The following is a 24,773-nucleotide window of genomic DNA, read 5'->3' on the forward strand; positions in this document are numbered from 1 at the left end:
GGTAATCAGTGCAGGGCAGGTTCCAGTAGGCCATGCCTGTGCTGCTTGGTGGTGTGATGTTAAACACATGGTGCAGTTAGGCAGGATGTAGTGGGTAGATTGTTATGTGTGGAGCTAAGATGGATATGGGAAAGAGGAGAGAGAACAGGATCCGAAAACTTACAAACAAACAAAAATGAATGCTAGGGGAGCTTGCCATTGGAGAGGAGAGATGAGAGACTATGAAATGGAGAAAAACAGAAAGGGGAAGAGGAGGAAAAAAAAGAAAAGAATGAATAAATAAAATTCAGAAAGGGTAAAGAACAGCAAAGTTCCCAGGGATCCCACTGGTGTGGCTATGATGTCTGGGGAAGTTGTTCTCAGATGTTGCAGTACAGCCTGGCTAGAAGGCATAGACATATACAACACGATGTATTCAGGGAACAGAATGAGAAGGAAGACATAGAGAGACAAGAAAGTGAGTAATGAAGTAAGACAAAAAGGCAAAAAGATAGAAAAGAAAACAAAACAAATTAAAAAAAAAAGAACAAGAAAAGCCCCCCAAAAAACAGAAAAAAAAACCAACGAAAAAGAAATGTCCTCAGGGATTCCTCTGCATGTCTGTGAAAGCCAAGGGGGTAGTTTCCGAGCCATGCAGCACCGCTTGGGCAGAACGGGCTCCCAACTCAAGAGAAGGAAAAGAAAACAAACAAACAATTCAAAACAAACAAACGAACAAAAGCCCTGGGATCCCACCAGCACAGCAGCCCAGACCGGGAAGTAGCGCCACACTCGAACGGAGCTCTGTAGTCCCTCAGAAAGAAGGAAAGATGGCTCATGGAGCCAGGTATTTGAGCAAAAGGAAGGGGAGGTGGTGAGAGGTAAGGAAGAAATCAAAAGAAGCGGAAGAAAGCAACACCAGCAGCCAACAAATGGCACTCAGAGAGCCAGCCCATTCGGGTGTGTGGAATCCAAGCAGCCAGTGCTTCCCGGATAAGAGATTGTGGCCGCGGGAAGCAGAGGAGGCTGAGTAGGGGTGCAGAACGGTTGGGGGTGGGAAAGGTATACAGCAAATTACCAGTTGTTTTGTCTCCTGCTGGAAGCTCCGTGAAGCTGCTTTCTTGTACCCCTGGTTTGCTGGTCCCCGATAGGAGTCCAACATGGTGGATCCACACTGCGTTAGCTGATAGGGGACCTCTGCATGAATCTCTCCTCGCTCTCGGTTCTCTGTCAGTTTTCTCATTCCATTTGGTGCTTGGCTGAGTTCTTTATCTCTTCATTTGATGTTTTAGGGTTTAGGATTGTTGTTTTCTCCATTTGGCTCAATTTTTCGGATCTTTGCTGTGGAGGAACAGCGTGGTGCTTCTGCCTAGAGCGTCATTTTGCTGGAAGTTCCCGTTTGATTTCTTGACTGCTGCTTCTGTGGGTGTTGATTGTGGATCCAAGTAAAATTAAATTCTTGACAACTTCAGTCTTCTCCTTTTATCGTAATGTTGCTTATTGGTCCAGCTGTGAGGATTTTTGTTTTCTTTATGTTGAGATGCAATCCGTACTAAAGGCTGTAGTCTTTTACCTTCTTCAGTAAGTGCTTCAAGTCCTCTTCACTTTAAGCGAGTGAGTTTGTGTCATCTGCATATTGCAGGTTGTTAATGAGTCTTCCTCCAATCCTGATGCTGTGTTCTTCTTCATATAGTCCAGCTTCTTGGACTGTTTGCTTAGCAGACAGATTGGATAAGTATGGTGAAAGGATACAACCCTGACGCACAGCTTTTCTGACTCTGAAACATGCAGTATCCCCTTGTTCTGTTCAAATGACTGCCTCTTGGTCTATGTACAGGTTCCTCATGAGAACAATTAAGTATTCTAGAATTCCCATTCTTCACAATGTTATCCATAATTTGTTATGATCCACACAGTTGAATGCCTTTCCATAGTCAATAAAACACAGGTAAACATTTTTCTGGTATTCTCTGCTTTCAGCCAAGATCCATCTGACATCATCAGTGGTATCCCTTGTTCCACGTCCTCTTCTGAATCTAGCTAGAATTTCTGGCAGTTCCCTGTCTATTTACTACTGCACCGTTTTTGAATGATCTTCAGCAAAATTTTACTTGTGTGTGATGTTAATGATGTTATTTGATAATTTCTGCATTCTGTGGATCATCTTTCTTTGGAGTGGGCACAAATATGGATCTCTTCCAGTTGGTTACTCACGTAGCTGTCTTCCAGATTTCTTGACATAGATGAGTGAGGGCTTCCAACGCTGCATCCATTTCATGAAACATCTCAGTTGGTATTCTGTCAATTCCTGGACCTTGTTTTTAGCCAATGCCTTCAGCGCAGCTTGGACTTCTTCCTTTAGTACCATTGGTTCTTGATCATATGCTACCTCCTAAAATGGTTGGACGTTGACCAACTCTTTTTCGTATAGTGCCTCTGTGTATTCCTTCCATCTTGTTTTGATGCTTCTTCTGTCATTTAATAGTTTCCAGGTAGAATCCTTCAAAATTTATCTCTACTATACCATAAACTTCTTGTTGGCCAGGATTATGATTTTATTCATCTTTATATTTTCTGCCCAGTTCTTTATATAGAGTAGGAATTCTGATATTTATTGAATTTAAATGAATTAATCAAAGTGTGTAATCATTACAGGAGAAAACAGAAAAACTCCTGTGGTCATCCTGATAAGTGCAGAAAAAGCACTTAGTAAAATTCACTACCCAGTCATGATAAAACTTCAGCAAACTAAGATAGGAGGGATTTTTCTAATCAGATAAAAATTATTTACAAAAATCCTACAGCAACCTGTGAAGAGAAGGAAATAAAAGGCCTGTAAGTATTAGTGTAGAACAAATGAAACTGTCATTATTTGCAGAGGTCATGAATATGTACATAGAAAACCCAAAAGAATCTTGTCTTAGTTACCTAGTGCTGCTGTAACAAAAAATACTACAAGTGGTGGCTTTAAAGAACAGAAATTTATTTTCTCACAGTTCAGAAGTCTAGAACTCCGAATTCAGGGCATGGCTCTAGGAGGAGATCTTTCTTTGTCTCTTTTAGCTTCTAGTAGCTGGCAATCCTTGATGTTTCTGGGCCTGTAGATGCATCCGGTGTGTGTGTCTGTCTTCATATGGTGTCTTCCCCCTGTGCGTGTCTCAGTGTCTATTCTGCTGTTTTTATACCTCTGAAGTGATTAGGCTTAGGACCCACTCTACTCTGGTATGATCTCAATAACGTAACAAAAACCAGTTACCTTCAAGTTGATACAGCATAACAAAAGGAAATGCCTATTTCCAAATAGTGTCATATTTACAGGTACAGGGCTTAGAATTTCAACACATTAGAGACAAACCATTAGATTTAGCAAGTGAATTTAGCATGGTTGCTATTCTTCTGTTTGAAAATACACTTGTGTACTGCCTTGTATAAAGCTGCTCCTGAGTTAGCAGCCCATAAACCAAAAACAAAACAAAACCCATTGCCACTGAGTCGGTTCTGACTCATAGTGACCCTACAGGACAGAGTAGAACTACCCTGAAGAGTTTCCAAGGAACAGCTGATGGATTTGAACCGCCAGTCTTTTGGTTAGCAGCCGAGCTCTTAACCACTGTGCCACCAGGACTCCATAAGATCTTTTTAGTCACCTGCCTTTGTCCACCACTGATCCTGTGAGTCATCAGACGTACAGCTGAGGTACCAGAATTTTTGATAGCTCCAATGTGGAGTGGGCTGTCAGTGGCAAGCAGACACTTGTAGCACTCAGGAGCACACCAAAGATATCCTACCTCATTAACACTTCAGAACATAATGCATCGTTCCATGTTTACCTAGAGAACCCAGAGAAATCAGGGAGTGTAAATGGAGGTGAAGATGAAGGGAAATGGCATCCATTTCTACAAACTTCTTAAGGAACCACGTTACAGAGGGAGTGCACTAAAGGGGTATACCAAAACACCCCTGTTTGTGAAGTGAGTTTCCTAGATCCAACTCAACTGTATCCTATCCCTTGCTTCATTTCTGTTGACTCCCCTGGCTGTTGCTCTCCCTGCTCGTCTTATTCTTACAACCTTGCCTGGGCTTCCTTACCTCAAAGCATGCTCCTGTTTCCCTTGCCATCATTGCTACTATTTTTCCTGATCACAGCTTTGTCTCCGCATTTCTTCCTTAAGCTCATTGACAGTCTCCTTCCTGATGCAATCCAGTCCCAGAGACCTTCTTGGGGAAGTAACAGAAACATGCCAGAATCACTTCTTTATTTTCAAAACCGCCAACTGCTGAAATGAAAGCAGATAGAACCGCATTCTCCTTGTTCAGAAAGCATTATTTTCTGAGCATGCATAAACATACACAAACACATACAAATGAAAAGCAAACATATTTTATGCATCCAGCGCTGCACTTCACTTTGGTAGCTTTGTCAAGGCCACCTTCGATGTCATCTCCAAGACTTACAGCTATGGCCTCCGGAAAGAGAATGTGTTTATCAAGTCTCCCTCTAACGTGGTGTTAGCATCAGAGACAGTCTAACTTCAGGAGGAAGAGAGAGAATAATCAGCCCAAGGCTGATCCCTATGAGGTGAAGGTCAGCCATACCGCCACTCTCCAACCTTTTTCACCCTTTTGGACACCAGCCGTCTTCCCCATGGCACTCTCTGCTTCTCTGGTGAGTTTGATAATTCGTTGCAATGGCCATACAGAACTCACAGACCACACTCATGATTATGGGATTTATTAGGGAAGTAATGGGTTACAAATCAGGATCAGGATCAACTTGGAAGTAACAGGAACAACTCAGGAGACAGGATATAGTTTTTAATTAGGACAGCTTCCAACCTCTAAGCTCCTTCTCTGCCATGCCCGCAGGCAGGCAGGCCTCGCTGTCAGCCATACCTCCTGCCAGCCCTCACTGTTGGCCTCTTTCTGGCTCGAACAAGTGTTACAGCTCTTTAGCTCCACCAGCAAGTTCCCAGAGGCACCCTACTCTGCCAGGAAGCCTCCTGCCCAAAGGCACTCAGCTCTCTCACTTCATGGGCCTGGGACCCCACTGCAGCCATCTGCCAGTCCTGTGCTGCGGCCAGTCCTGTGCCACTGCCATCTCATGCTGCTTCCAGTGTTACAGCTCTGTCTTCTAGGTCTAGGAGTTTCTCTGTGCAGGGACCCGCAGTCTAAAGGATGTACTCTGCTCCTGGCTCTTCTTCTTGATGGTACTGAGGTCCCCCTCAACCTCTGTGGGATTGGCTCTTTTAAGCCTACTGGGATGGCAAAACTGACCAATTCCCTTGGTAGGCCACAGGCACCTTATTTGCATAATTGCTGTCCAATCCCTGCAGCAGTTTTGCACACCTTTTTTGTATTGTCTCAGCCAGTCATTTTGTGGCAGTTTCAACCATGGCTAGAAAGGCCATATGAAAACAATTCACTGTACCACATTCTCTATCAGGAATTCACTGACCACCTTGTAAATACCCACAGGCTCTGGCAGCAGCTAACCACATAGTGTTTTTATACAAGAAAGAACCCATGAATTAAACCTGAAATTATGACTCCAAGACGTTATTGCAAGTTTGTAAAAGATATCGCAAATGGTTAATCTCAAATAAACTGATAATATGAAAATGATTTCTTTACTTTGGAAGGAAATCACAAAATAGGGAGTTTACTCCTTGGGAAATAGATCAGGACATAATTAAATTTAGTATTATTGGGACCTTTTTTTATTATGGTTAATAAGATAACTAAGACTGTTTATTTTTCTTATCACACTCAGGAGTTTCGCAGTACATCAATTGTATAAATAAAACTATCTGTCCAGGGAAACAGCTTTCTTCATGTGCAGGATTTTTTGTTTTTGTTATTCCCTTTTGAATCAAGACAGGACAGAAGTAGACCTATTTAATTTTTCAATTCCACGTTTTTTTTTTTAATAGCAAGTAGAGATTTTTTTAAAAAATTCCACACTCCTAATTATTTTCTGTCCCAGTGGATTATCCCTCATGTCAAGGTCAACACCCCCAATAGCATAACAGCAATAGTTGAGTTCAGGGGATAGAGTATAAGGAGATAGAATAGAGAGTTGAAGAGTGAGCCTTTGGGGATCCTCACAGTTAGGCTGAGGGAGGGATCATAGAAGAAGTAAGAGTTCAAAGCCATTTGGCTTATGCAGAGATCAACCAGCCCAGTATGTCTTTTTTTTTTTTTTTTAACTAAAAACAAACACTGACCTAAAAATGGGGGGCCCTTCCAGGCATTCAAAGTTCTAATTTTTTTAAAATGCAGGAATATGTAAGGTAAATTTATAATCTTTTACTACTTTTCTATCAATTTGACTTTGTCCTGCTGTAGTGTGGGAAGCTATGCTACTTGTATTTCCGGTACCAGCAGAAACACCCATGGTGGACAGGTTTCAGCAGAGCTTCCAGACTAAGACAGACTAAAAAGAAAAGCCTGGTGATCTACTTTCAAAATTAGCCCATAAAAACCTTATGGATCACAACAGAACATTGTACAACTCATTTGCTTTGCACATGCCATCAGGAAGGATCAATTGCTTGAGGGGGACGTCATGTTTAATGAAGTAGTGGACCAGTGAGGGCAAGGGCAACCCTCAGTGAGATGGGCTGGCACAATAGGCGCAACGATGGGCTTGAACATGCTGGCAGTTGTGAGAATGAGGTAGAACTGGGCAACATTTCCTTCTGTTGTACGTAAGGTCAGCATGGACTGGAATCAACTCAAAGGCAGCTGTCGGTTTGAATTATGTCCCGCCAAAAATGTGTATATCGGTTTGGCTGGGCCATGATTCCTGGTACTGTGTGATTTTCCTATATGTTGTAAATTCTGCCTCTATGATGTTCATGAGGGAAGATGGGTGGCAGTTGTGTTAGTAAGGCAGGACTGGATCTACAAGACTGGATTGTGTCCTGAGGCAATCTCTTGAGATATAACAGACAGAAGTGAGCAGTGAAACAGGGGGACCTCATACCATCCAGAAAGCAGTGCCGGGAGCAGAGTGTGTGCTTTGGACTGGGGTCCCTGTGCCGAGAAGCTCCTAGTCCGGGGGAACACTGATGAGAAGGCCAAGAGAGAGAAAGCCTTCCCCTGGAGCTGACACCCTGAATTTGGACTTTTAGCCTACTTTACTGTAAGGAAATAAACTTTTCGTTAAAACCATCCACTTGTGGTATTTCTGTTGTAGCAGCACTAGATGACTAAGACAGCAGATATCTACCTATCTGTAATCTTTCAGGTTGACTTTATGCAAAGTATCTGTCATTGTGCCATTGTTAGAGACAGAATACATGAATGGACCCTTGATTTGACTCAATATATTATTTCTGACATTCTTATGCTTAATTTCTATTTTTCACTTACTTATTCACCTTACAGGAGTCCTGAGAAGATGAATGCATATCACAATTATGCAAGTTACTTTATTTTCTCTGAGTGATTGTAGCTATGTAAGTTTAAAAGGATTAATCCTTGACTACTTCTCTTCCATCTCTCAGGAGCAGAGCTCTGACATTCCGTCAAAGGAGTGCCACTTTGTTCTCCTCTATCGGTCAGAGACCCCATTGCACATCCAGTGCTTCAACAAAGTCACGACTCACCAAGCTTTGAAAATTACTTTTTGTTTGCTACTTTTATTGTTATAAGTAAGACTCCTATATTGCCCCTAAAATTCTTCATCATCTGTCCAGTAAATCCCTTGGTTTCCACTTAGGAATGGGTAAATTCTCTATAACATTTATATATTATAGAGCTCTTTATTTTTAGGTGACGTCTCTGAACCATAAATATTTCCGCACACACTTGGAGGACAGCCTTTCCTTGGGCCGACCCCTTCTCATTGAGGACATTCGCGAGGAGCTGGATCCAGCCCTGGATAATGTATTAGAAAAGAATTTCATTAAATCAGGCACCACTTTCAAGGTGAGCATTGTAAAAAAGAAAAGAACAATGGTGACATCTACTTATCTTTTTGAGCATAGCAGCAAAGGCAGTTCCTTCAGGTGGTAGAATTTGGAACATTGGAAAAAAAATTATTTCCAAACTGATATTCAGAGTTTCCTTTTATTTTTTTATAGCACATGAAAAATACAAGAGGAGAGCAATATCTTGGTAAGAGTAGCCATTTAGCTGAAACTAAATAACGTGTTAAGGAAACACATGTCTGGTCGTAACAATAATGTATTAGTGTTACACACAAACTATATATGTTTTAGCAGCCATGAGAAAATTGATTTTGCAAGATACATATACATACGAGGTTGGCGGTTCAAACTCACCAGCCGCTTGGTGGGAGAAAGATGTAGCAGTCTGCTTCTGTAAAGATTACAGCCTTGGAAACCCTGTGGGGCAGTTCTTCTCTGGCCTGTAGGGTTGCTGGGTTGGAACGGACTCAACAGAACAGGCTTGGTTTTGGCTTATGAGTCAGAATTGACTCAACAGCAGCGGGTTTTTTAATATATGGTGGTGCAACAACTCCGCTGCTAACTGAGAGGTTGGCAGTTCTACCCACTCATTGACTCTGTGGGAGAAAGACCTGGCAATCTGCTTCTGTAAAGATTATAGCCAAGAAAGTCCTATGGGATGCTTCTACTCTATCGCATGGGGTAGCTATGAGTCAGAATCGACTCAACAGCACCCAACAACAGCAACATGTCCCTGGGTGGCACAGACAGTTAAGCACTGGGCTACTAACCAAAAGGCTGGTGGTTTGAACCCACCCAGAGGTACCTCAGAAGAAAGGCCTGGTGATCTACTTCCAAAAGGTCACAGCCATGAAAATCCTATGGAGTGCAGTTCTATTCTGTAACACATGGGTTGGCCGTGAGTTGGAACTGACTGGTTTGGATTTATGCACACATACATGAAAACTTGGATTTTCTCACTAGAGAAAATGACATTTTAATAAAGTCTATAGATACTGATTTGTTCATTTCTCTCTTTATTAACTTTCAATCTAAACTCATTGACTTTGCTGGAAGCTATGGGATACTGTTCCCAATTGTTCATGATAACCTGAATTGTTTTCAGTTTGTTTCTTTTTTAATTGTTGTTATTCTCTACTTCAGGCTTCTTTGGTTTTCTTTCTTGATGAATATCAGCATTTCTGATTGAGTTTGTCCACTTTAGACAGCTTAATTTCACAAATATCAGTGAATGAGTGAAGAATGGAAAATTTCTCATTAAACAAAAACAGATTTATTTAGCAAAATTTTTTTATAGTGTGAATTCTTTTATGTGCCATATTTACCATGTCAGAGGAGGTTATGGACTCCACATTCCTGAAGTTCTTTTAAAAGACCCCAGGTTCTTACTATATTATGAAGGCATGATGCCTCAGAATATTTTAATATCCTTAACGATGTGGCTCAGTATTCAATCACATACAGGATTAAGATTTATTAAAAATTTAAGTTGTTTGTAAGTGTTATAATTTCCATTTGAATTTTAGATAGCAAAACAAGTTATTTTTCAATATATTGCAAATAGTATTTAAGACAACTGTAATTGTTCTGAAAAATAAAGTGTAGGCATTTTTTCTTTGAAAATTACATTAACTCTGTTATCAAATATGCTTCAGATACAACTGTGAAATGCAGCAAGAAACAATACCTCCTATAAATACAGCACATTTCCATAGTAGGAAACAATTTTCTCAAGTGAGGAAAAAAATAGCAGCTCCTGTACTATAACAGTGGATAAGAATGATAAATACAAATCAACATAGCACTTAGTAAAATTTTAAAGTCAAATCCTACATGCATCTGTGTTTTCCTTTGTTCACCATTTGTTTTGGATGTGTTTTCATTTAATTTGCTTGGTGTTGTGGCTAAAACATCTTAAGGCAGGACCACAAATCTAAATTATTCTAAATTAATAGACTTTATTGATCAGTAATTAAAATTTTATAAACTTCCTTCACAGTTCATTCTAGCTGCACAGCCCTTACCTTTGGTAAATCCTTTCCTGAATTGAACCCGCATTTCTTGTGCTCTCCCTGAAGCTGTTCCTAATTTTACATTTGAATTGATGTAGGTGAAAGTTGGTGATAAGGAATGTGATATCATGGATACATTTAAACTTTATATTACTACAAAGTTACCAAACCCTGCCTTTACCCCTGAGATCAATGCTAAGACGTCCGTTATTGATTTTACCGTTACGATGAAAGGACTTGAGAATCAGTTACTAAGGAGAGTAATTCTGACAGAGAAACAGGTAATTACTCTCTCAAGGTAAAAAACTTCTACTTAAAATAAACTTTTAAAATGTATTGGGAAACTGCTAAGTGTATGGAAAATAAAAAATTAAGCAAATCATCTCTATCCTTATTAACATAAAGAAATACTCATTTTGCAATCTCAATTCTTGCCAGAAAGCATCATAACTCACCTCTCCTCCAACCCCACACACGACACACACACACACACACACACACACACACACACACCACTCTTCTGCTTCTGTCTGTAAGCCTTTGGTGTGTTGATTTTCATGAAGGGAACCTGCATCTATAGTCCTATGGATGGCCCCAGGGACACCTGGAAAATTCAATAAAACAATGATCCCGGAGGAAAAGAAAATTGCTCTGAATGGGTATTTTTACCACGGTAATACTTTCAACTACTACAATCTTTATACAGGGGACGTCCCTTTATCTTAATTAAACGAAATTTGTACCGGAGCGGGATATTAATTAAATATAATTGGAGGTTCTAAGAAAACAAAGAGCAACTTAAGATTGGAAGATTTTAAGAGACTGATACAAGATTAAACTATACATTTGTGTAAACAAATACATCTGCATAACACATGAGAATGTTTGTATTAGCTTAATTTTCATATTAAGGATTCTAGGAAAAGGCAAAGTTTGAAATAATAAGGGCAGAGAGGCATAAAATGAGAGAATGAGAAAGATGAAAGAGGAATGGCCAGGGAGAGAAGGACAGGGAAGAGATATAAACAGATGGCCATAAACATGCAGGAAAGACATTCAGGGAGGGAAAGAGAAGTGATGCAGACCCCTGAGAAATAGAACGAATCAGTGAAATAATAAGTAAAATCCTAACTAGTTAATAGAAATGGTTAGCCTTGGGGGCAGGACCTTGAAAGGCATCCTGCGTGGTGGAGTGGAAGGAGCACCGTCTGGTTTGACTCTCATTAGCTGCCTGATCTCAGTTCTCATCACACAACCCAGAGCTTATGCAATCCAGAAAGGCTATCAGTCCCACTTCCCTGGCCAGGCAGAAAGGGCACTGGCTCCTCAGTCCAATACGCCATCTCCTCTCAGGGTTATATGATGCACTGTTGAAAATTAGTCCTTTGTGGTCCAACTGATGCTGTTGGTCTATTCTGAGATGAGTCCACACTGGTCTAGGACCCTTGTGCAGGCTGCAGTAGCCTCCAAGGCAAGCGACTCCACTGTCTAAGGTAGGCTGCCCTCCTTGTCTCTAGAACGTCCCATACCCACATTCTTCTTAGGCCTTAGCCTCCCCTTCAAGAGATGCACTAAGATGCACCATACCAACTTTTCTTTGGGCATTCCTTTGGTGATTCTAAGGTGATTTTTCTGGTGCTTCTCTTGCTGGAGAAAACCAAGTGCACATTTAATGTGCAGGAGGACATCTTGCTACATTATATTTAATGCAGTCATCCCCATTTTATAGATGAACAAATGGAGGCCCACAGAGAATAAGGATCTCACCTATAACAGCTCATGGACTTTCCACCATGCCAACACTCCCAGATAAGCCTTATAGGTCATGCTGTAAAACTTAAGTGTTTACCAGGCCTGTTTTTTCCGTATCTGCTTAGAAGGAATTTCATTTTGTCCACGTATTCCTATACTACCACCCAGGAATGATCATTTTAATGAAAACGATTCATTAGACATTCCCCTACAAATACAGCCATGTTCTTCATCACCACCCCATTAAATACTGCAAACCAGCTGGTACAGTAACACTAGTCTTGGAGTTGGAGGACAAGGGTATTAGGCCTGTCTCTGCCAGAACTAGTTGTATATGTCATTTTGGGGTATAATTTGGAGTTAATATTTCTGGGTCTGCAGTTTCCCATATGTAAAAAAGAAAAGAAGTTAAACTAAATGCAGAGCATTTCAGTTTAACAAATGCTTATTGGATTGAGTCCCTTCTCTGCAAAGCCTCAAGATAAGTGCTGTCAAGCACAGCTTGACAAAGGCAAGGTTATAGAAGCTCCATAGACACATCCAAACTCCCTGAGGGACTGAATTACTTGGCTGAGGGCTAGGGACCATGGTCTCAGGGAACATCTAGCTCAACTGGCATATCATAGTTTATAAACAAAATGTTCTACATCCTACTTTGGTGAGTAGCATCTGGGGTCTTAAAAGCTTGTGGCTATCTAAGATACTCCACTGATCTCACCCCATCTGAAGCAAGACAGAATGAAGAAAACCAAAGACACAAGAGAAAGATTAGTCCATGCATGTACCACATCCTCCACCAGACTGAGTCCAGCACAACTACATGGTGCCCGGCTACCACCACCAACTGCTCTGACAGGGATCACAGTAGAGGGTCCCAGACAGAGCTGGAGAAAAATGTAGAACAAAATTTGAACTCACACACACACACAAAAAAAACAGACTTACTGGTCTGACAGAGACTGGAGAAACCCCAAGAATATGGCCCCCAGACACCTTTTAACTCAGTACTGAAGTCACTTCTGAGGTTTACTCTTGAGCCAAAGATTAGACAGGCCCATAAAACAAAATGAGACTAAATGGGCACACCAGCCTAGGGTCAAGGATGAGAAGGCAGGAGGGAACAAGAAAGCTGGTAATGGGGAACCCAAAGTCGAGAAGGGGAGAGTGTTGACACGTAGTGGGGGTGGCAACCAATGTCATAAAACAATATGTATACTAATTGTTTAATGAGAAACTAATTTGCTTGTAAACCTTCTTGTAAAATACAATTAAAAAAAGTACAAAAATACAAAAATGAATAGGACAAGTTCCTGCCCTCTAGATGCACAGAATCTAGTTAGAGGGAAATAACCTACAGGGAGGTTGTAATACAAGCCATAGTAGATGTACAGGTGAATGCTCTGCTCTAGCTTTGGATTGACTAATTGGCTTAGGAAGACTTTCCAGACTGGTGTAGTGGTTAAGAGCTCAGCTGCTAACTAAAAGACCTGCAGTTTGAATCCACCAATTTTTCCTTGGAAACCCTATGCAGCAGTTCTGTTCTGTCCTATAGGATCGCTGTGAGTTGGAATCAATTTGACAGTAATAGGTTTGGTTTTGGTTTTTGGTTAGTGCAATTTCTGAAGAAGTTTTTCAAGAAACTTCCTCAAGTGAATAGTTGTAAAACACCTTCTTTTAACATAATTCTAAGTGTAATGTGTAATTCTGTATTAGACCAGAAAAAATTGCTCTGATGAACATTGAGATAATTTGAATTGAGACTCTATATTAAGTAAGAGTATTGTTTCAATGTTAAATTTCCCGAATTTGAAAACTGCATTGTGTTTATGTGAAAATGTTCTGGTCCTTTGCTATGGCATTTAGGGGTAAAGGATCATGACATCTGCAAGTGGTTCCGCAATACCAATAACGATAATAACAATTAGCATTATAGAGCGAGAAAGTGATCAAGCAAAATATTGATTTAAGAATCTAGGCAAAGGATGTAGGAGAGCTCATCGTGCTGGTCTTACAACTTTTCTGAAAGTTTGGAAGTTTTTCAGAATATAATTTTTAAAAAGATATCATTTATGTAGAAAAAACATATACCTTCTAAACACTCAGTTTAGCGCCTCTTGTATAAGGAAGGGCAAATACAATGGAAAATGGATTTGAATTGGCAGCTGGCTGTGCCAGATAAGGCACCTGGCATTCCTATAGGCAGATTCCAAGCCAAGAGCTTACATTCAGCCTGGGTAGCCCCTTGATTTCCTGGTATTAATGCCTCTTTGTTTCTGCCACTTCTGACTGCAAATCGAGTCAGTATTTCTCACAGAGGCAGTGCGGGAACAGGCCCAAGAGAACAAGGCCCTCTTAATAAACTTAGAGCTAGGAAGAGAGCTGGGGGTAGTCGGGCAAAATGATTTTGGCAGGTTTGTCTCACGCATGTCAGTACAAGTGCTATGGAAGCTTAATGCTAGTTGGCACAATTTTTAAAAATTATCCAGAGAAACAAAAACACAGATGGGTAGATTTGGCTAACAATAGTAATTTCTTCTGTCATTTGAATGCACTTTGATTTAAACATTTTTAAATTGATAAGCACTAGTAATTTGGAATTGGCATAATAATTGGTAATTACAGTTCTTATGTTATTGTTTATTTCTTAACAACAGGAGTTAGAGTCTGAGAGGGTTAAACTTTTGGAGGATGTTACTTTTAATAAACGGAAGATGAAAGAACTGGAAGATAACCTCCTCTATAAATTAAGTGCTACAAAAGGTATTGTGTTAATAAGAAGTAATCAAGTAACGGATTCTGGATAAGGATTCCTTGTAAACTCTTTCCAATGCCCCTATGATTATAGATGTTAGGAAATAGCCAAGTTATCAGTGTAAAAACAAGTGAGGCAATTTTCATCTAGACATTAAAGAGTGCCACTGCAGGGAATCGGATGTTTGAATTAGCAAATGGAGACTGAGCGTTTGAGAATAACACAGTTTTCTTGATATAATTGCTCTCTCCTGAAAAAATAAGGGCTCCCAACAGAGCTAGGTAACTCATAATAGGCTGATTTGCTTGCCCAAAGGAAACTAATGTGCTCAATCTGTTTTTTTTTCCCTAGATTGACTCTATCATTTGGTGTTGAAATGCAATTACTGCAGTGCGTTACGACGCGTGTAATCAGTGTCAGAGGTACCGGGCACCAAAGGCCCAGGTCACTCTCGACTTGATTGAACCTTCCACTTAGAAATCAGGGATAGATTCTTCTCTAGGGTGGGGGTGGGGGCAAATAATCGTTGCCACACCTCAGTTTGGGCAGACATACTGTCTCTGCCCTGGTGGCATGGTGGTTAAGAGCTCAGCTGCTAACCAGAAGGTTGGCCGTTTGAATCCACCAGCCACTCCTTGGAAACCCTATGGGGCAGTTCTCCTCTCTGCTGTAGGGTCGCTGTGAGTCAGAATCAGCTCGATGGCAGCAGGTTTGGTTTTTGGTTACTCTCTCTGCAATATACATAAAAGAAAAATTTATCCAAAGAAAATACATTTAACAAACATGATATTGTTCTGTAGTAGGCAAATTACAGCAACCTACAGTCCACCCTTTATTGGTGTTAGTTACCATCGAGTTGATTTCAACTCATGGCAACCCGACGTGTGCAGAGCAGATACTGCTCCACAGGGTTTTCAAGGCTGTGAACTTCTGGAAATAGATCACCAGGCCTGTCTTCCCAGGAGCCCCTGGGTGGGTTTGAACCGCCAACTTTTCAGCTAGTAGTCAAGCAGTCAACCATTTGCACTGCCCAGGAACTCCCCCATTAGCAGTCTAATAATGAATATTTTCTGATTTTAATCCCTAGATTTTAAAAAAAAAAAACAAATAACTTACCTCTAAGAGTATATTATGGTTATTTTCACAATGGTCCCTACCACTACCTTTAAGGTGAGCTGGGTGAAAAGTCCTTTTATCTGCCTTAATTGTACCACTTCTGCTGGTGAAGTTGTCTGTCTCTTGGTCCAGTGACTTCTTCCAGCCATTTGAGATGCCTCTGGGCATTCTAAATTAATCAGCAAGGAGAGCTGAGGGCCCTGTCCCTGATCTTGCCAAGAGTGTGCGGGATCAAGACTTCTTTCCTGTAAGGTTAGTCACAATTTGGACATCCACAGTAGACATAGCATGTCCTTCAGCATAACTCAGCACCTTCCTTTAACATTCACCTGCCATCCAGAACTCTAAGGCAGGCCGGAGCACTGTCTTTGTAGACAAGGTGATGTTAACTCAGCGTGCCCATGTGTCTGTCCACATTTCAAAAACTAATTTATTGTAATGAACATGTGCTGTGTCTATTAAAAACAATAATGAAGGATAAAACTAAAAATAAAGATTTCTCTTCCTCCAAGGACTGTTCAATAGCTAGGGAGACATTGCGTCCACATTTGCTCTTGTTGGAGACGTGGAGGGACCAGGGCTCTCAGTGGCAAGGACTGTTCTCCTGAAGCAGCAGGAGTAGAGAAAGATCACTCACTCATATGGGTTGGCCCATGTGTGTAGCATTCAGATCAGCTGGCACCATGAGACAATCTGGAGGGACAAGCTAGTGATACTTTGAAGAGATCCACTGAGATGCTAACGGAAGTGAAAGCCATGTCAAACAAGGAATAGCTAAAATCACTGGGAGTGGTTGGAGCCCTGATCATTGTCTTCAGATATTTGAAGGCCCATTGTGTAGGCTGTCTTGAGAATCCCCCTTTGCAGGAGATTTTCAGGTGGGGGTGGGTAATCCTGCAGGAGAGTTATTTACAGGGATTCAGGCATTGGATAGTAATTGGACTAGAAGCCTTTGATGTCTGAAGAATCTACTCTTCTGAGGGCTTTAAAAAGTTGAGTTGAAAATTAACACGATAATTTCAGAAGCAATGCATCTTGCCTTGTGGCTTTTCCATCTTGTAGTCTGTAATTTTCCTATTTGACCTTCAGGTTCCTTGGTAGATGACGAATCTCTCATTGGTGTCCTCCGAACCACCAAACAGACAGCAGCTGAAGTAAGTGAAAAGCTACACGTAGCTGCAGAGACCGAAATCAAGATAAACATGGCTCAGGAAGAGTTCCGACCCGCGGCGACCCGAGGAAGCATCCTCTATTTCCTCATCACAGAGATGAGCATGGTCAACATCATGTACCAGACTTCACTGGCCCAGTTCCTGAAGCTATTTGACCAGTCTATGGCCAGGTGGGCCCTCGCTGGCTTTGCCCCAAAGCAGTAACTTAAAATGGTGTATTTCTACTCTTTTAGAAATTGCTTCTTATCTCTTTAATTTTTTAAAATGTAGATCTGAAAAATCTCCACTACCTCAAAAGAGAATTACAAACATTATTGAGTATCTGACATATGAAGTTTTTGTATATTCGGTCAGAGGCCTCTATGAAAACCACAAATTCCTCTTTGTGCTGCTCATGACCTTGAAGATCGATCTTCAGAGAGGGACAGTTAAGCACAGAGAATTCCAGGCTCTCATTAAAGGTAAAGCATTTGGAATATGAATGTGATATGTAGAGGATATTGCTTGATATGCTTTCTGATGCCCTGTAAACCCATTTTTATGATACAATAGAGAAATTGTGTTCTAGTGAAAGTGAAACTCGTTTTTCATGCATTCCTCTTTTTTTTTTTCCTGATTTCCATTCATTTGTTCTCATTACACAAGATAACTTATTTCAGGTCTGTGCTAATTCTGTGGTTTTAGTTAAATAGTTAAATTAAGTTTTATCATTGTTGCCCATCATTACCAAACAAACAAACAAAACAAAACCAACCTACCATCAACTTTGATTCATGGTGACCCCATCTGTGTCAGAGTAGAACTGTGCTCCATAGGGTTTTTATGGCTGTGATCTTTCAGAAGTAGATCACCAGGACTTTCTTCCAAGGTGGCGCTGGGTGGACTAGAGCCACCAACCTTTCAGTTAGTAGCTCAGTGCTTAACTGTTTGTGCTGTGGGAGAAAAAGTGATGCTAGTGATTGATCTACCTATTGCAAGAGCGCAGTTCTTAAGCAAGGGAGTATAATGATTTTTAAGACTTCAAAAAAGGCCAACTTGTATTTCATATTGGAAACTAATCCTATTCATTTCTTATTTCCATGTTAAAAGTATAATTAATAAGACCAAAGAATGGTATTTTTATGTCAATTCAATTAAACAAGTATGTTTTGAGCACATACAATGTAAACCCACCATGCTAGTGTTGGAAATAGAAGGATGAAGGAGACATTGCTTGAAAAGAAACAACAGCCACATAATGGGGATAAAGATTATTTTAAAAGTAACTATAAAACAAAGCAAAATAACTGAAGTGTTATAAGAGTGCTAAAAACAAAGCTTATTTAGGTGTAAAAGGAGGAAGAGATTACATATGGTTGAAAAGATGGAGAAAAGCTTCTTGGAAATGTACCTTTGTGGGTTAAGTCATGAGTTTTAGGGATTATTTGATACATGGTAAAAATGTTGCAGTTTCTTGCTTGTGTTCTTTTCTCTTTGTAGATAGTTTAATAAAACATTTTATTCCTCCCCCTAAAAAGAGAAAGTGACATTTGAGATGGACCCTGAAAGGTATCTAGAAATGAGGAACACATTCTGTGCTGAGACAGAATAGCATGAACAAAGACATGAATGGAGGATGTTTAAGTTACAGAAAACAGTCTGGTGTTTTTGGTGTTATGAATTGAATTGTGTCCCCCTGTCTTAGTCATCTAGTGCTGCTCTAACAGAAATACCACGAGTGGATGGATTTAGCAAAGCGAAGTTTATTCTCTCACAGTCTAGTAGGCTGCAAGTCCAAATTCAGGGCGTCAGCTCCAGGGGAACGTTTTCTCTGTCGGCTCTGGAGGAAGGTCCATGTCATCAGTCTTCTTCTGGTCTTGGAGCTTCTCTGCACAAGGAAGCTCAGGTCCAAAGGACAGGCTCTGCTCCCGGCACTGCTTTCTTGGTGGTATGAGGTTCCTATGTGTCTCTGCTCACTTCTCTCTTTTATATCTCGAAGGAGATTGCATTAAGACACTATCTAATCTTGTCAGCCTAGTCAGTATAACCTCATCAGAGTGTTAGAGTTTACAACACATAAGAGATCACATATAATCTGATCATAGTGATAGAGTTTACAACACATAAGGAAATCGCATCAGATAACACAATCATACAATACTGGGAATCATGACCTAGCCAAGTTGCTACACACATGTTTTGGGGGACACAATTCAATCCATGACACCCCCGAAAATATTTGTTAGAATCGTAACCTCTATACCTGTGGATACAATCCTGTTCTGATATCGGGTTTTCTTTGTTAAATTAATTAGATCATACCTGAGTCAGGTGGGTTATAAATCTAATCACTTCTGAATTATAAAAGGAGCAGATAAGACATAGAGACACTCATGGGGGAAGATAGATGTTATGTGAGAATTGCCAAGGATCCAAGAAAGGCCCTGGCTAATGACAAGGAAGGAGTCAACATGGCCGAGAACCTGATTTGGATTTTTAGCCGCCAAAACTGTGAGAAAACAAATTTTTGTTCTTTAAAGCCACCCACTTGTGGTGTTTGTGTTACAGCAGTACTAGCTAACTAAGACAGTTGGAGTGAAAGGTCCATATGGTGGACTCATGGGAAGAAAGACTGGCTGTGTCAATTGGTGACATACTGTGGAGAGCCTTGATTCCTAAAGGAAGTGTTTTGTTGATTTGTTAAGAAACAAGGAGTTGTTGTAAGGTATTGAGCAAGGCAGTGACATGATCAGTGTGATTCTTTAGGAGGACTAACGTGGTAGACATGTGTAGGATTGGAAGACAGAGGTGGAAGGAAGTCTGTTGTTCAAGGTATCTTCCCAACCACAGGAAATGCATTCCTGAGGCTGAACCTCAGGAGAGGGTTGCTGGAGAAACATCCAGGTAGGAGATGCCCCTGCATTCTGCCCAGTGCCACTTCCAACAAATCATGGAAGCAGCATTGCAGCATGGATGGAGGGGAGTGGCTAGATGGATGAGCCTGGAGTTTGGCAAGCAGGAGGGAGGCCACATGGAAATGTTGAGAGGGCCTAGTGCACAGCAGAGGCCTGGGGTTTGAACCAAGAGGCTGCAGGGCCTGGTGGCTTTGTAACTGGAGACGAAGGGCCAGGGCCCAGTGCTCGGGCTGTGTACAAAAGCATACCAAACAGGGTTTGTTGTAGCTCAGAGGGTGCAGTACAGGGATCCCAGCCTGTGACTGAGACAAGTAGAGACTAGAGGGCATTGAGGAGATCCGAGGTCTCTGCCCTATCAAGATATAACTCTCCCCCCTTCCCACCACTCCCCTCTCCCCGCTCCCCCAGCAAATACAACCGAACTCAGAGATATTACCTGAAAGAGACTGAGGTCTTTGAAAGAGAGTATGTAAATAAGAGATGATTGAGAGACATGGCAGCCCAGTGCAAAGGAATTTGTGAAGAGGATTAGATTTGTTATAGAAAAATAAAGAAGGCTACACATCTGGATTGCAGTGTGAGTGTAGTTGGGACCCATTTGGATCATAAAGCTAGAGAGTCAGGGAGAACTCAATTATACAAAGTTAGGATCACTAGTGAAAGGTTTGGATTTAATTCTGCTGGCAGTAGGGAGCCATCGAGTTTTATGAGCAGGGATGTACCATCAACAGGGCAGCGCTTTAGGAAGATTAATCTGAGATTTGTACGATAGATTGATTGATAGAAGTACAATTGGCTCAGCAGTAAAAGAGCTTTTAAAACAAAGCTGGTTTGTTATACAGTTGTATTAGTTTTGAACAGGCTTATCTTTTGACAGAATTATTTCATGCTATGACTTTGTTTTCAATGTATTTTTTTACAAACTTAACAAATATGGCTCCAAGATCATAGACCACATTTTATCAGTTTTGAACTCAGCACTTAGGGGAAAGGAAGAAAGAGACATATCATGGCAGAAATGTTTGATTTCCCAAGAGTGACAGTCCTAATGTATCAATTACTACTTCTTTTCTGCAATATTTGTAAGGTGCCTTTGACTTGATTCTTCCACCCAGAATGTCAGGGGACTTTAAAAATGAAATGGACACCAGAGGCAGTCCTGCATCGTAGAGTGATGTGCTTGTTTTCCCTGCCTGGTTGTTTTAGAAAGACAGTATCTTTCTTTTGTCACAGACATGGATAAAAAGGACACCTTAGGGGATCAGCTCTTGCCTTCCAAGTTGGACTGGACCTAGACTTTTCAAAGTAGAGGGAGTTAGAGTTAGTGATGAAATAGCAGCTAATGCTTACATAGCCCTTACTATGGGCAAAGACTGTTCTAAGCTTTCTATATACATTATTTAATCTTCACAGCAACCAATCTGGTAGGTTACACTCATTTGACAGATGAGGAAACCGAGTCCCTCGTTCAAATTTACATGGCTAGTTAGTGACAGAGCTGGGATCTTTTTGGTAATAGGATGAGTTTTGACTATTCTAGGTTGGTTTAAGTGCACATTATATTTGGAAGCACTGACGTAGCTTAGATGTCATCTCTTGATGTCTCTGAGCCGTGTGATTACATGAAAACATTTCTTTGGAGACACTCAAGAAAAAGGATGAACTCATATTAGAGAAACAGAATCAGTTAAGACTGCATGCCAGTAGCTTTCTCTAGCGGTTGCTTAACCTACCAGTAACTCTTAGTATTAGCAGCAATGGTGCATTTGTTGTTAGCTGCTGTCAAGTTGGCTCCAACTCATGGCGACCTTATGTATAACAGAAGGAAACGTTGCCCGGTCCTGCGCCATCTTCATGATCATTGGTATGTTTGAGCCCATTGTTGTGGCCATTGTGTCAAGCCATCTCATTAAGGATTTCCCTCATTTTTGCTGACTGCCTACTTTACCCAACATGATGTTCTTTTCTAGCGAAGTAATGGTGCTAGAGTAAGGCTTTCTCTTTTACCAGGTTGTGGAGGAGAAAGGGTGGCAGTGAGAGCAGGGTTTACAGATTCTAAAGGTGTTGTGACACTCAGAGCCACCGACCCCAAATTCTCAGGGGTGGAGCAAAGGGGTTTACCTGAAAGGAGTGTGTTAGCTCATGCACCGTCTCAGGAGCGTGCTAGGCTGAGAGAGCAAAGATCTGCAATCCTCTGCCTTCCCCTTTTGCCCAAGAGTTGCTATGTGAAGTGGAAGGATTTGATGAGTTCTTAAGGAGGATTATAGGGTTTAAAAGTTCAGGAATCACTATTTTGCATACACCTGAATCAAATAGCTATGAAGTGGGAATTATTAGAAGACATTACTAAAGACATGCTATAGAGGATTTTTGAAATTTTATATATAATCACATATTTTGTTGGAAAATTGCCACATTAGATATGCTCACCTGCCTTGGTATTTGCTTCAAAGGATGGTTTGATGCTATACTGTATTTTTACACAAATTACATTCTGTGTTTGTTTGCTGACTGCGCCCTCCCCCCCACCCCCGGGTATTTTCATAAGCACGCTATGCTAATTTTTTTTACATGTTGCTGTAAAAAAAACTAACATAGCGTGCTTATGAAAATATCTGAGGGGGGCGCGGTTGGCAGACAAATGTTGAACGTGCAAGTTATTTGCGTAAAAATATGGTACTCACATTCTCCACTAGACCACGAGCTCCAGGAGGTCAGGGGTCTTGTCTGGTTTTCTCTGCTGTATCCCCAGTGCCTAGAACATGCTGGATACATAGCGGGTGCTCAATATTTGTTGAATAAGTGAACAAATAAATGACTTAAATATTAGTCACCCTGAAAAAACCCCATAAATGTATTAAATAACTGTCTGTCTATCAGACTGTCCGTCCATCCTTCCATCCATCCATCCACCCATCAATCCCCATCTCTCTCTCTAACCTCTAAAAATAGAATTGAGTATCAAACTTCTGGAAGGGTGATGACTAATTTAAGAAGTGATTTTAAAAATCACACGCGAAAAGATCAGCTTATTCATTGATACAACAATCCTAAATTTCTGATTGTTAAAAAAAATAAAAAGGGAGGCAGTTGCAACCATCTAAGAAAAATTCTTTGCAGGAAGCACTGTCAATGAGTTCCTATCTGCATTTTATAAAATGATGTAAATCAGTAAAATAAAACACTAAGACTTGAAGGAAATATACTGATAAGATAACCACATTTTCTGTAATATGATATTTTCCCACATTTTCTGTAATATGGTCATCTCATTTTTATTATTTGAAAAATAAATTTCTGAAAACAAAGTACAAGCTGCCGTGATTCATGCTGCATGACACATTTCCACAGGGGGAGCAGCCCTAGACCTGAAAGCGTGCCCTCCCAAACCATTTCGCTGGATCCTTGATATGACCTGGCTGAATCTTGTGGAGCTGAGTAAACTTCCACAATTTGCAGAAATTATGAATCAGGTAATAAAGGACTGGTTAAAAGGACAGATGTGTAAACCCAGACAGACCTGGGCCATTTTAAATGGGGCTTCCTGGCAACAATTCCTGCACCCCAAGGAGTGAAGTCAATAGTGTAAGTTTAAGGTGCTGTGGCTCTTTAAGGTGCTCTGAGGTCCACTGATTTTCGAAAGTAGGTTGCCAGGCCTTTCTTTCTAGTCTATGTTAGTCTGGAAGCTCCCCTAAAACCTGCCCACCATGGGTGATCCTGCTGGTATTTGAAATGTCAGTGGCATACCTTCCAGCATCATAGCAATGTACAAGCCACTACAGTACAACAAGCTGTCAGATGAGTGGTGGATATAGTACAGAGATATGTATTATTGTTTGCCTCTGTCAATTAGATTTTACTGGTCTGTGTATAGGATCTGTTAGCTACTATTGCTTACTATGGGAGAGATACTTTGCAACGACAATAACCCTGCAGGGGAAATATCATTGTCCCCATTTTATAGATGAGAAAACTGAGATTCAGAGGTTAAGTACTTGCTCAAAGCCACATAGCTAATACGTGGCAGAGCTGTAATTTGATCTCATGCTCTTCCCATGGCATCATGATTTATTTCTCTTCAACTCCCCTTACACCATTGGAGGGCCAGAAGTGAAGGTGGGGGCAGTTCTCAGGAAGGTCACAAAAGTTCAGTGGTGACCTGTCATCAGGTGGCTGTTGATTTGGCCTGTTGGTGGGAAGGAAGGGAGGAAGTAGAAGATCAATCTCCCAGCTGAGTAGGTTTCGGGAATTGTAACAACAATAACCTCCAACAGCAGCTGCCCTGGCCTTGACCTCTGAGGCCAAATTGTTTAATGCCTGGAGGTGGTTTGTGCTCACAGATGAAGGTCAGGAAAGGGGGCAGGAAATGGAGGTGGACTGCACGGGGCTGGAAGTCACCCCATTGCCCATCACTAATGCAGTTCACCCCAGAAGCTCTATTGTGGTGGAGCCAAAGTTAGCAGGTGGAAGGCAGTAGGCTGAGAATAAACACCCTCTTTCTTCTTATGCCTCCTTCTCTCTGGCCTTTGGCCTGCAGGAGGCCTGCAGGGGGCACTGTGGGTAGCAGTACACAGGTACAAGTTCAGTAGGGTCCCGCTGCAGCAGCCCCTGGATCCTCCCCGTAAGATGCAGACAGATTCTTGGAGGGCAGCCAACCAGGGAGAGCCACTGGGTTCTCAGGAGGAAGCTGGCAGTTTCAAAACCTGCCCCCTCCATGTTTTAGAGCCCTGGGGACAAAGCTAGAGCAATTGAGTTACAGAATAACTTTTGTTATTAATTCTCACCTGTCTATATCCTAACCACGGGGCCCTATGATATATCTTACACGATGAACTGGTCACATGATGGATGACTTTGGGCAGGTATTTAACCTCTCTATGCCTCAGTCTCCTCATCTGTAAAAAAATGGGGATAATAGAAGTAAAAGTACAATCCTTAGGCCTGGCACATGGTATCTGCTATATAAACATTTGTTATTTGCTATTAGTGCTTACCACAGCGTTATAAAAAGTGCTTACAAACACTGTCTGAGTAATCCAGCCTGACTGTTGCCGAAGAGTGGCATCAGGCTCGCTAATCTGTAGTTTTGTAATCCATTTTGGCAGCATTCTGAAGCCCTGCATTTCTTCCCATGCTTCTGAAAGAATAGATGTTTGAGACCA

General features: G+C 41.2%; 1 protein-coding gene across 1 annotated transcript in view; it reads left to right on the forward strand.

Annotated features, from left to right (window-relative positions):
* The window catches only part of DNAH8 (dynein axonemal heavy chain 8), a 383,298-nt gene that overhangs the window by 254,611 nt on the left and 103,914 nt on the right, over positions 1–24,773 (forward strand). Inside the window, 6 exon segments of the mRNA XM_023734112.1 lie at positions 7,756–7,911; positions 10,024–10,206; positions 14,332–14,437; positions 16,635–16,887; positions 16,988–17,178; positions 22,963–23,084. Coding sequence (XP_023589880.1) covers positions 7,756–7,911; positions 10,024–10,206; positions 14,332–14,437; positions 16,635–16,887; positions 16,988–17,178; positions 22,963–23,084 — 1,011 coding nt within the window.

The sequence above is a fragment of the Trichechus manatus genome, unplaced genomic scaffold, assembly GCF_000243295.1.
Source record: "Trichechus manatus latirostris isolate Lorelei unplaced genomic scaffold, TriManLat1.0 scaffold00065, whole genome shotgun sequence".
In the NCBI taxonomy this organism is placed as follows: domain Eukaryota; kingdom Metazoa; phylum Chordata; class Mammalia; order Sirenia; family Trichechidae; genus Trichechus; species Trichechus manatus.